The sequence below is a fragment of the Alosa pseudoharengus genome, unplaced genomic scaffold (genome assembly GCF_046254945.1).
Source record: "Alosa pseudoharengus isolate Yale_2024_CS ecotype anadromous, Long Island Sound unplaced genomic scaffold, YU_APseudo_1.1 YU_APseudo_1.1_scf_16, whole genome shotgun sequence".
Lineage (NCBI taxonomy): Eukaryota > Metazoa > Chordata > Actinopteri > Clupeiformes > Clupeidae > Alosa > Alosa pseudoharengus.
This window is the reverse complement of record NW_027468630.1, coordinates 21,596,938-21,609,267: the sequence shown is the minus strand read 5'-3', so window position 1 is coordinate 21,609,267 and position 12,330 is coordinate 21,596,938. Positions and strand designations below refer to the sequence as shown.

The window sequence follows — 12,330 nt, the reverse complement described above, 5'->3', positions numbered from 1 at the left end:
TCAAATCATGTGAATATGCATTATGAGCTCCTCTCTCTCGCTCTCTCTTTCTCTCTCTCTCTCTCTGTCTCTCTCTCTTTCTCTCTCTCTCTCTGTCTCTCTCTCTCTTCCTCTCGGCAGCTAACAGAAAAGTGACAGCCTTCATTAAAGCCGGGGAGGTGTTTCTGCTTCGGCTCCGACGGGTCGGCGCTGGGTGACCCTTTTTTGGGGTGGGAGGGATTTTTTTTCCCCTCTCACACCATGCAGCATAATTTCCCATTACTGCTTGTCACGCCTGCTACTGAGCCCTCCCGTGGGGCTGGACCCACACACACACACACACACACACACACATACACACACACACACATGCATTCACACATACACTCTCTCTCCCTCTCTCTTTCTCTCACACACACACGCACACGCAAGCATACGCACACGCACACACACACACACACACACACACACACACACACACACACACACACACACACACACACACACAAACACACACATACTCATACTCAGGTCTGAGGCCAACTCAACACATTTCAACACATTCTGTACAAAATGGCTGTACCAGGAGAATAACCATGTATTCCATATGAAGTTCTGGTTCAGGAGCTTCAGGTCAGCTTGCTGGTTATTGTCTAGTAACAGCTGTGAGGGGGTACGGCTCCATGTGAACATACTACTGCAGAGACACTAGGATGATTCCCTCTAGAGGGGCAGACAGGGCCAAACAGGTCAAGCGAAGTAGAGCTCGCCCCTTTGTGATTCATGCGATGACTGATGGCATTGAGTTCCACACAGAGGAAGAGGGATACAAACACACATGCACACTCTCACCCAATCACACACACACATGTACACACACACATACACATGTACACACACACACACACACACACATATGTACACACACACACACACACACACACACACACACACACACACACACACACACAGACACACACACACACACACACACACACACACACACACACATTGACCTGCACACACACACTTACACAGCTGAGCAGAGGACAAACACATACTGCACAACCCAGTCAGTGAGAGAGGGCTGCTTGCTCAGAGGAATTCATCCACATCAACAATTAGGGCTGCTTAGAAGCTCAAAACGCTGTAAAAACAAACAGTCTTCTACAGAGACGCTTAATAAATGTAAAAATGAGCTAACTGTGAGTGTGTGTGTGTGTGTGTGTGTGTGTGTGTGTGTGTGTGTGTGTGTGTGTGTGTGTGTGGGTGTGTGTGTGTGTGTGTGTGTTTCTTGATGTGATCTGCCCCCAGTGCATCTTTGGTATCTTTGAACTGAGTAAACAACTGTTCCATAGTGTAACACCGTTAAAAAGTCAACTCCATGCAAAAAATCTTCCTATGACTGTCATGTATGTGTAGGCCTGGGCTCGAGAAGCAGTTCCGTTAGCGTAGGTTATTGTAATTGTCCAACGAATGACAAGAACTCCTTCATGCATCTGAACTCGTTTACAGCCCAATTACAGCTCATTAAAATGTCTGATTTTGTTTATCAAGAGAGTGCGTAGTGTCAACAGGTTTGTTGTTTGCTTGTGACACAGACGTGCTAATTGGCTGAAAGATAATCCCGCCCACCTGGGCCGACAAAGACAAATAGCAGAATTAAAGCGGTGGCTTGTGGAGTGTGGCCCGGCGTCGGCCCGGGAGTCTGCTGCGGATGTTGCTGCTGTGGGTGGTGCTCAGCTCTCTGTTGATCGGGCAGATTTCCCATCAGTCCCTCTCCAGGATGCCCCAGCAGAAGGTCTCAGGATGCTAAACAGGCATCTCTCTCTCTCTCTCTCTCTCTCTCTCTCTCTCTCTCTCTCTCTCTCTCTCTCTCTCTCTCTCTCTCTCTCTATCTACCTCTCTCTCTCTCTCTCTCTCTCTCTCTATCTACCTCTCTCTTTCTCTCTCTCTCTCTCTCTCTTTCTTTCTCTCTCTCCATCTTTCTCTCTCTTCCTTTCTCTCTCCATTGCTCTCTCTCTCTATCTTTGTCTCTTTCGGACACACACCTACACACCCACTCCTACACGCACACACACACACACACACACACACACACACACACACACATGGTCCTGTGCTTCAGCTCATGATCAAAGAGGTCACCCGAGTGCTGCCCTGTACCTGTCACTCAACGTGGACCAGCTGCCAATCACTGTCACAGCATCTCTAGGCCTTATCCGCAGCCTTGCGCGGTAAACTCTCCTGATGACTTTGGTCTAATTTTTGGGCAAGTGACCAAGGGTCACCTTATACTGGACGGTAATCACTGCACATAGACAACCAAGGCCTGGGAGCAATGCCAGGATTTTTTTATTATACCTGGAATCAAAATATTTTAGCTGTCTAGTTTTTGGTAATGCCAATGACTAGTTGTTTAGCATAAAATTCCAATGAGCTGGCATTTAAACTGACATATCAGAGCTTTTGTGGGTCATCAAGTTGGCTGCTCAAGCTATTCCTATCTATCTCCTACACATAGGAGGTTCAGTTTTTATTTGTTCTTTTTTATCTCTGTGCAGTAAGAATACGATGAAATTAAGCCCATGGGAAGCATGTCATCTTTTCCTCTTTGCTGAGATCCAAAGCCTCACCAGGGCCTGATAGATCACTGTTCTCAAGCAGAAGATTTGCTCTCCTACCAACTCCTCAGCGTGTCTGTGTGCAGAGTGCTGCCAGGATCACACACACACACACACACACAGAAAGACACACACACACACACACACACACACACACACCAGTCTGCCGGAGGATTATGTTGCAGCACCATGCGTGGAGCAGAGAGACTGATGCTAGCTGCTCTGTGCACCCCTGTGCTGCAACCCAGGACGCCCCACTCCAGTTGTTATCCGCCTGCCACTTCTTAGGGTTCTCAGCCTGCCTCACACACACACACACACACACACACACGCCCACGCACACACACACACACGTATGCACGCATACACAATCATTCACATACATCCATACATATACACACATACTCACGCACAGGCCTCCTGCTGACGCATACATCAATGGAAGTTAAGATATCCTTGCTGTGGGATCCCACTACACAAAATAACATGGTTCTGAGGCTAGCTGCTAAACATTTAAATTAGGAGGTCTCTAAACACACACACACACACACACACAAACACACACACACTGACAGACACACACACACACACACACACACATTCTTTTTCTCTCTATTCTGTGAAAAGAGATGTAGCTCAAAAGCTAATTGCACAATTTACACCAGAAGTTTGCCTTTCAAACATACTGTGTGCTCAACACCTGCGAGACTCGGAATACTACAAATGAGTTGTGTTTGAAAATGACCTAATGGAAAATAATTTAATTTAACAGCATTATGCCTACAGTGTATCAGAGCACCAGTGCAGTTGCACTCTCTAAAGGGTTGGACAGACTTCAGAATCAAACTAAACAGGCACTTTCATAAGCACCTACATTTTTGTAATCATGATGAGTTGTATAAAATGCACATATTCAATGTATTTAAGCCAATTGCTATATTGTACAATAGTGAAAACTGTAATATCAAGTCTTGCCTGCATGTTCTAAAACAAATTTATTTAGATGTGTCCAAAAAAAAAAAAATAGACACAAGCCAGATGTAAAATGGTATATGCCAAGCCGCCTATGTCTATGGGCGTTTGATGTTGGTGGTGAATGGTTTGGAGATGTGTGTGCCGCTCTAAGGACAAAAACGCGAATCCTACATGATTCATGACTGCGCAGAAGCAGCGTGATGTACTCAAAAACAAATGGTTCTATCAGAGTTGCACGGTTTGAGGCAATCCTCCGTAGCAGTCGTTTCTCCATCTGAAATTACGCTGCCCGCTGAGGTCGATGTTACTTGTTGCTATGCAGCCAGATTGCCCAGGACCTGAGAGGATTTTTATTTCATAATACAATATTTTATAAGATTGTATTAGGCGAAAAATGACTGCTGTGCCTTTCATAAGTCAAGCATGAGGTTACGTGATTCTTGCCTTCTGGCAACTGCACAACCTGGTCACTTATTTGATGAAATTACGCCTTTCCAGGTGAGTGCAATGTTCGCCTTGTCAGTTCCACTGCCACAATATGAATAGCTTCCCGTTCAAGTTCCAGTAGTTTAACACCTGATCGTGTTGTGCTGTGCCGTTACTTTCGCGATTCAAAGGCCCAACCTTCTGGACACTATTTACTTTTGGCATAACTGATCACACATAACTCGTTATTTTTTAACAGTTATGAGTAAGCAGAAATACAATTTGTTCATGAGATAAGATGTCTCAAAAACGTACAAGTGTACACAGAATTATCGAATGACACCATATATTTGTAGAATGAATGTGCCTCAGCTGGGAAATGTTTTGGGCCGTCAACGGGAATGCTACTCACTCGGAGCGATAGGCTTCTTGTTCTTCTCGTAGCAAATAGCCTCTCAATACTGACATTCAGCCACACTCGCCAAGGACGGGCGTAAACACCACAAGCACTCTTGGACTATTGTTTTAATCGATCATGTTCCGGCGGGTAGCAGGGTCTATGGATCGCCGAACAGATAACTCACCGAACAGGTGGCGTGTGGAGACCTTCAGAGCACGGCGCACCGGGCTCCGGCTCGTATCTGTGTCACGATACCCTTATACCTCTCGGCACAGCGAGGTCCTCCACGGCACCGAGGACTGAAAATGTAAACCAGCTGCTTTAGTACTATACAGTGCTGCGCCGTGTCTGACAGTGGTCCCACGGGGCGACTTCTGTGCAACCTGTATCTGCGCGATTAGCGTGCGCGCTCGGCACTGCGAAACAGTTTATGAGGAACAGGCTGTTAAACGGAAGGAAAAAGGCACTTTTTCGTATCTTTGTCCTTGTGATCCCACTTCTAATTCTACACCCGACCAGCATATGGAAATACAGAATGAGTTTAACTGTCAGAATTCATAAGCTTATAGGCCCAGGTTTTGAATTATTCAAAGGTGCGGTGAAAATGTTGGCAACAACCGGTTGCTTTCCTCAGTCGGAATCAGAATACGCACACATATTAAAATGTGTTCAAAATATTTCCATACATTTGTAACAGACAGGTATTATTTGAAAACAGTAAAATCCGTATGTAACCTAGTTATCGTCAATGTTTCAAATCAGGTCAGAAATCAGCTTTTCTCTTAACATTTACTTATTTTCATTCTCTTCATCTATCTTCCCATGACCAAATGAACATCCGTTTATTCTTTATTTTTCTTTTTATTTGATCATATTTTAGAGTTGTTTCATACAATCCTGACAGACAAAGGAAATATAAACAGAAAGTAAAAGAACAGCTTGCCATCTATTAACAGGTGTAATGAAAATGGCAAATGAAAACATCAACAGCGTGAATCAACCATCAGTCATCATCCCACACCCTGTATAATGTCTAAATAATGGTTTATTAGATTATTATTAGATGCTATGGTGTTAAATTACATAAAGCAAAACCTCTGAACAGGTTAAGTGCTTGTTGCTGTATACCAACAGGGAAGCATTTAAAGGCTCGTTTTATCGCAGGACCTTTATTCGGATAGAGCGCCTTTACATATTTTATATGAGAGAGAATAGTCTGAGATGAATGTTCACAGTGGGTGTTGCAGGCCTATGATAGACGTGTGTAAGACACATCTCTACTACATAAGATTATTAAATTATTTTACAATGTGTGTGAACTAAATGTAAAAGCTATAATTTTGTCAAAAGTAACACTTGTGAGGGAGATAAATGTCAAAGTCTGAGTAAAAGCACTGTAAACGATTGATGTGAAACCGGCCAACTACTTCACGATACCAGTTTTCTTTGTTGCTTCTGAAAATGAATATGTAGACACAACATTTATCTCTGCAAAAACACAGCTGTACAACAATATAATTCATCTCCTGTTGTCAAGGCTTTGCTTGTTACTGCCCGCCTTACAAGCAACAGCATGCCAAACAAGCGGAGACACCGTTATTTTCGGCTCTTAATTGAGGCTTGGACGTATGTATTAGCCTTCACAAAAGGCCAAATCAGCATTGCCCGAACGCCTCGAATCACTAACATTTGCAGCTAATTTCCTTCCTCCTGATTGCCAGGCAGCGTTATCTGCACAGTGTAATGTCTAACTACGGAGCAGTAATGGGAGTGTGGGATTTAGTGAAAGGACATCTGAAATGAGGCACACATCACAGCATATTGCCCGACATATTCTTGCCAACACATAGTAGCCTACTGCGTGGCTCACACCTCCTCGCCTTGCGCCACATGATCTTCTGTGTAAACACACGCAGGCACACAAAAAGCAATTTTGGTCAGTAACACACGTGGATTTGGGGTAGAAAAACGAGCATGTATTGCCCCCACCCCCTTACACACACACGCATGTACACACACACACACACACACACACCGAGAGACATACATACACACACACACACACAGCCTGTCCTGGAGCGTTACGTTTATTTAGAAAGCAGTCTGCTGGAGCTACTTCTACTCGCCTTGTAAAGCGTGCACAAATAACCACATATATTACTTGTATGTCCTTTGCAAATCAGGCAGACGCGTCAGCAGTAAAAGCGAACAGAAACCAACCTTTATGCATTCCTGTAAATCTGTCTTTCAGTACGGTGAGTTCGTATATCTTGCCGAATTCCTCAAACAGCGGTTTCAGGTCTTTCTCCTCAAGGTTTCTGGGGATCTGGCCAATGAAGAGCTTGATGGCGTCGTGGTCCTTCATGGGAATGGTGTTCTGTCCGATTGTAAGCCCGTTCATTCTGCCGGCGCTGGTCGTAGTGCTGAATCCATTCTCTTGCTGCACTCCGTTTGCTGTGACTGTAGCCATCTTTCTTCAATGGACCAGCGGCTTCAAGCTTGCTCTCTCTCTCTCGCTCGCTCCCACTCTCTCCCTCGCTCTCACGCTCGCTCGCGCTCTCTCACTTCCCCTCTCCCACTCCGCGGTTCCCTCGCACCACTCACGCTCTCCCTTTTCTGTTCTCTCTCAAACCAACTGCACACTCCTCCTCTCCCTTCCTGCCTGCCTTCCTTCCTTTATTTTACTCTCCTCTTTTGCACACAGTCCTTCGCCTGACTGTGCCCCCCTCTAAACCAGTGTTTTCTCTGTCTTGTGATTAAGCCTTATTTATGTTTTGTGTGTTTTCATCCCTCGTCCCGTTCTCAGTCTGTTTCTTTCTCCCCGTGTCAGCTGCCACTCTGCCTTCGTGACGTCAACTCATAGGCTCTTGACTAGACCCTCGGCTAATTTGCATAATAAGCCTGGCTTAGCCAATGAGAGAATAGGACGACCGAGGGCCCGCGGGGTGGAGTGCGAATCCAAACATTTGTGTAAAGGGAAAGCTCGGGACATTTAAGAAGCAGAAAGAGCAAACTCGCCTCGGCGCTTGTCACATATTACGCTCTCAAACATACTAAGGTGCAAATCAATAACAAAAATATTGTGAATCAGACAAAGAATGTCATTACCATGTTCAGAAAACAATACCACCTTTGTTAATCCTCTATAACAATGCACTGGTTTTTAAAACGAATGAAAATTATATCATAATGAAAGGATTTAAAACAATAGTTACCATATGTTTATCACACTATATTGACTCCTTATATTACATTTTGTTTTGAAGTTGAAGGCTGGTTTCATCCAGGTAGAGGGCTTTAGTAGCCAGTGTCAAGCTCGTAGAGGGACAACTCGGACTTGTTGCTGTCCATGGTGCTGAATTCTCCGTATGTTAGAGTGAGCTATTTGTGTGGTGTTGTGTGGATATGTTTGTATGGCTGTGTGTGTGGGTATGTTGTGTGTGTGTTGCTAATTGTTTCTACCCCATCATCAACAGAAGCTGTGGCGGCTGCGGTGTGTGCTGTGCACATCTGTTTAGCGTATACAGATTACAGAAGCAGAGCAGAAGAGAGCAAGAGCAGTGCAGAGTGAGGGAATCATCACAGAAGAAAGGGCGGCTGAAGTTGATAGGAGGAAGAGAGAGGCTTTTGCCCCAAAAACCTGCAGGAAACATCTTGCACGGCATTCGTCACTGATGATATTTCTTTATTCGTTTGCTATTTAGTCACATCTCTGTAGAGCTTTTTTTTTCACACGAGAATAAAAGATCCTGCAGAGTTTCTGTACCGAGACAGGCACAAAAACACGACGGGCTTCCTTGTCAATACTATCAAGGCCATTCATTTCCATAATGGCATAGCTAATTTCTGCCCGAGTTGTCGCTTATTGGTTTTGTGATTTCTCCCCCCCTCCTGCCTCTTTGTTTCAGCTCAGCAGGGAAGTTTCGCCTGCACAGCTGCGGAAGAATTCCAAAAAAAGGGACGAGGGGAAAAAAAGGAATGAATAGGAGCCTTTGGTGGAAATACAGGTACTCCACATTCCCTCTCCCTCTACCTCTTCCTCTTCCTCATCCTCTTCCTCGTCCTCCCACTGTTGCTTGTTGTTTCAGACGCAGGGAGGAGTGTGCCGACCTGAGGAGGCAGATTGGAGGAGCTGTGGGGCTCAGCACCTGCGCAGCAGCAGGGGAGGGGGAATCACGCAGAGTGAGGAGACATGGAGCTCAGCGCTTGACTGAAACAAGGTGTGCCCAACGTGTGCCCTGGATGGAGGCGCTTTGAGCCGGAATTGACAGAGAGCCTTTAGGAGAGAAAGGGAGAGAGAGAAAGCCAGCCTGGGAGAAGGGAGGATGAGTCAGGAGGCATGGAGCTGAACATGCTGTGGTGGGCCCGTTTTTGGAGAAGCTGACTGAGATGAGAAGAGTCTTCAGGAGAGAGAGAAAGAGTGTGTGTGTGTGAGAGAGAGAGAGTGTGTGTGTGTGTGTGTGTGTGTGTGTGTGTATGTGTGTGTGTGTGAGAGAGAAAGTGTATGTGTGTGTGTGAGTGAGAGAGAGAGAGAGAGAGAAAGAGAGGAGGAAAAGGAGGAATCAGGCAGAATTTTCAGGGGATGGAGCTGACGGAGAGATGTACGTATTGGGGTGGAGCAGTTTTTTCAAAAGCTAACTGAGAAGAGCCTTCAGAAAAGACAGAGAGCAACAATGACAGCACAGCATGTGTGAGAATATACTAGTGCACTTTTAGGATAACCTGACTCCGCCAGATGGATTTGCTCCGCATATCCATCTGGGAACTTTTCATTGAAGAACTTTTGGGAAGGGGCGGACATACTGGTTAGCTGATTGGATAAACCATCTGTCTATCACCACCTTTGTTGGTTATCGACGGGCCAAATCAACCAATTAGATGAACAAAGTATTCTTCTAATGCCGTTTAACATACAATTAAGTTAGGTAACGTGACAAACGTTAAGATGTTTTAACTTACCATTTATGAACCTAATCAACGACAATTCCCATCAAGTTTTCACGGTAGGCCCTACACTTCTGAAGATAGTATATTCCTCCATTATGAACTGGAATCAGCCGTGGAGGATGTCTGTGTCGTTCATTCCTCCCAGCTGCATGGCTGAGACTCATAGCTTCACAGTTTACCCAGGAATACTTTCTAATTTGAATAAAACTTGCGTGATAGCTATGCGAGTAACTCTGTGGATGCCGTCATGTTGTTCGTTGCGTCACACCTCAACCCGCCTCAAAGCCAACGCTGATTGGACGTTCGTTTGGTGAACTGCTCCAAATTTTCTTTAACGGAAAGTATCCAGACTGATCTGCGAGTGAAACCCTGAAGCTCGCGAGATCAGGATGGTCTCACGAGGCTACTTTTAGGAAGGGTGGAGGGAAGAACATGAGAGAACGATTAAGTGAAGAATGAAAGAAGAAATGTGGGAGTGAGAGAATATGAGGGATAGAAGAGCAGAGCGGGACAGTAACGGAGTACATTTACTTGAGTACAGTACTTGAGTACAATTTTGAGGGATCTGTACTTTACTTGAGTATCATTTTTGACTTTACTCAAGTACATTTGAGAGGCAAATATTGTACTCTTTACTCGACTAAATTTCTATCCATAACCGTGAGTACCCGTTACTTTTTCTAAAAAAAAAGTAAAAAAAGAAAAATCTCGGAAACCCTCAATTTGTTGTTTCCCTCTCAAATGTGATTGGATTGTGCAGGCACCACCGATTGGGACAGCCTATCAGCAATCACCTTCAGCTTTCCGCCAAAGTCAACTCCATGGTCAGATTTAGATAAGAGATGAAACCATGGACGAAACAATGGATGAATACGCAGCAGGTCCATCCCGAGAATGTGCCAATCCGTGGCCCCACCTCGCCAGACTTTCAATTTTCTGAACAAGTGTTCTTCAAGTGTTTCAATTACAAAATAGTATTTTGTATTTGAAATACGTATTTGAAATACATGTACATATTAGAAATACTGCCCATCCCTGGCAACATGGTAAAAAGATGAAAATTACTTGATTTTACTTTCAATTCCTTTTACATTCTCCAAGGTATTAACATTAAAATGCTTCATAACTCAATGTAGTACATTTCTGTACAGAAATGTAAGCACTGTGGCAGTAGTAATGCAATATTTAGAAAATGTAGGCTCCTCTTGTAGGCTACTCTTGATACTCAAGTACTTTTAAAAACAAGTACTTCAGTACTTTTACTTAAGTGGACATCTGACTGTTGTACTTTTACTTTACTTGAGTAACATTTAGCAAATTTAGGTATCTGTACTTTTACTCAAGTAATGAAGCTGTGTACTCTGTCCGCCTCTGTAGAAGAGATAGAAAGAATAGTAAAGATCGGGGAGTCAAGAGAGGAAAGGAGAATGAAGGAACGACCGGTAGAGAGAGAGAGAGAGGCACAGAGTATAAGGCAGAGAGAACGGCTACTGAGAATAGAGGGAATAACAGAGTAAAGAGAGAGAGGGAGCTGGAGAGAGGGGGGGCTGGAGGGAGAGAACGAGAGAGGGAGATGGAGGGAGAGAGATATATTCACTGAGAGAGAAAGAGAATGTTTCTCAGAAGAGATACCGGGATGCAGTGAATCCCAAATTCAGCCAGCCAGGTCTTTTCTTCTTCTTCTTCTCCTCCTCTTCTCCCGCTGGTCCTGCTCACCGCGTGCCGCTGGGGGAGCGAGTGAGGGAGTGAGGGGTCTCAGGAGGCTCTCGCCAGCGCGCGTCTCAGCTGCGGCCCTGCGCTCACAGAGGCACGCTGAAGGGGAGCAGCCGAAGCCTTCACACAGACGTGGGGAAGCAGCAGGAGAGAGGATAGAAGCCGGGGCTGGCGCCTTGAAGTCTTCAGCCGTCTGTCCTAAGTGGAGAATTGTGTTTGAAGAGAGAGAGAGAGAGAGAGAGAGAGAGAGAGAGAGAGAGAGAGAGAGAAAGCAAGAGAGGGGTGAAAGAGGAGGGGGCAGTGGTGTTTCTTTGTTGTGTTTTGCCACACATACAGACAGGCGTGTACACGTATACACATGGACAATTGAACATACTGTACTTATTGACACACACACACACAAACACACACACACACACACCCACATGCAATGTCACACAAGCGCAGACACCATATGGGTACACATGAAGAATGTTTTGTTTATCTGCAACACAGACAAACACATGCACAGAGAGAGAGAGAGTAGAGAAGAGAAGAGCTCTCTCTCAGAAGCAATCATTTGCTTTCAAATCTTGCCCGCCTCAAAAAAAAAAAAAAAACTAATTTTTTCCCCCTCATACCCTCACACAATAGGAGTAACAGGAGTGATTGTTCGTCCAGCCCTGGTGATGTTGGCGGATTTGGAGGTTTGTTCATTTTCCCTTTTCTAAAGCTGAATTACCTCTCTCTGATGAGGGACTTTTATCTGTTTAAGGCCGGCATCCTCCATCGCCGGGGCCCCTTCTGCCGAATGCCAAGCAGGCTGCCCGCTAGCTAGCGCTGGGTGGGTCTAGTGCGGCGTATATATAAAACTTTCACGGCATGAAAGAAAAAGCCAGGCGCTGAATAAACGAAAGACAAACAAGCGAGAGGTCATCCAGACCAGTGTGAGTCATCTGCTTCCTGGCCGCTAATGAGTCCTACAGTTTTGTCGGTTGCTGCTGGACCCTTGGTGGCCACTGCCAGCTCCAGTTCCTTTTGTTTTTTTTGTTTTTTCATTTTCATTATTTATTTAGCAGTTTATTTATTTATTTATGTGTAACCTACCCATTATTCATGGAGAGCATGCTGCAGCGTACGTGAGACAATGAGAGTGATTTTTTTATTTTTTATGCTCTTAAATGTGAAATACAACTCTTGGCAGAGGGGTTATGTAAAGCGGAAGAAAGTCTTGGCCCCTCACATTTTGCTCGACAGGGCCAGATATCGCACACGTCGCTGAGCATT

At 45.0% G+C, this 12,330-nt stretch overlaps 1 protein-coding gene across 19 annotated transcripts in view; it reads right to left on the bottom strand.

The window, feature by feature from the left end:
* The window catches only part of celf6 (CUGBP Elav-like family member 6), a 138,508-nt gene extending 128,142 nt beyond the window's left edge, over positions 1–10,366 (bottom strand). For 16 of the 19 annotated variants that reach the window (XM_076287447.1, XM_076287453.1, XM_076287442.1 and 13 more), the window contains exon 1: positions 6,625–6,775. In XM_076287447.1, the coding sequence (XP_076143562.1) occupies positions 6,625–6,769 (145 nt within the window). In that variant the 5' untranslated portion in view covers positions 6,770–6,775. Of the gene's footprint in view, positions 1–6,624; positions 6,879–10,358 lie in introns of those variants that run through there. The other 3 variants (XM_076287440.1, XM_076287441.1, XM_076287439.1) reach the window with 2 other exon arrangements.
* Positions 10,367–12,330: the final 1,964 nt, after the last annotated feature.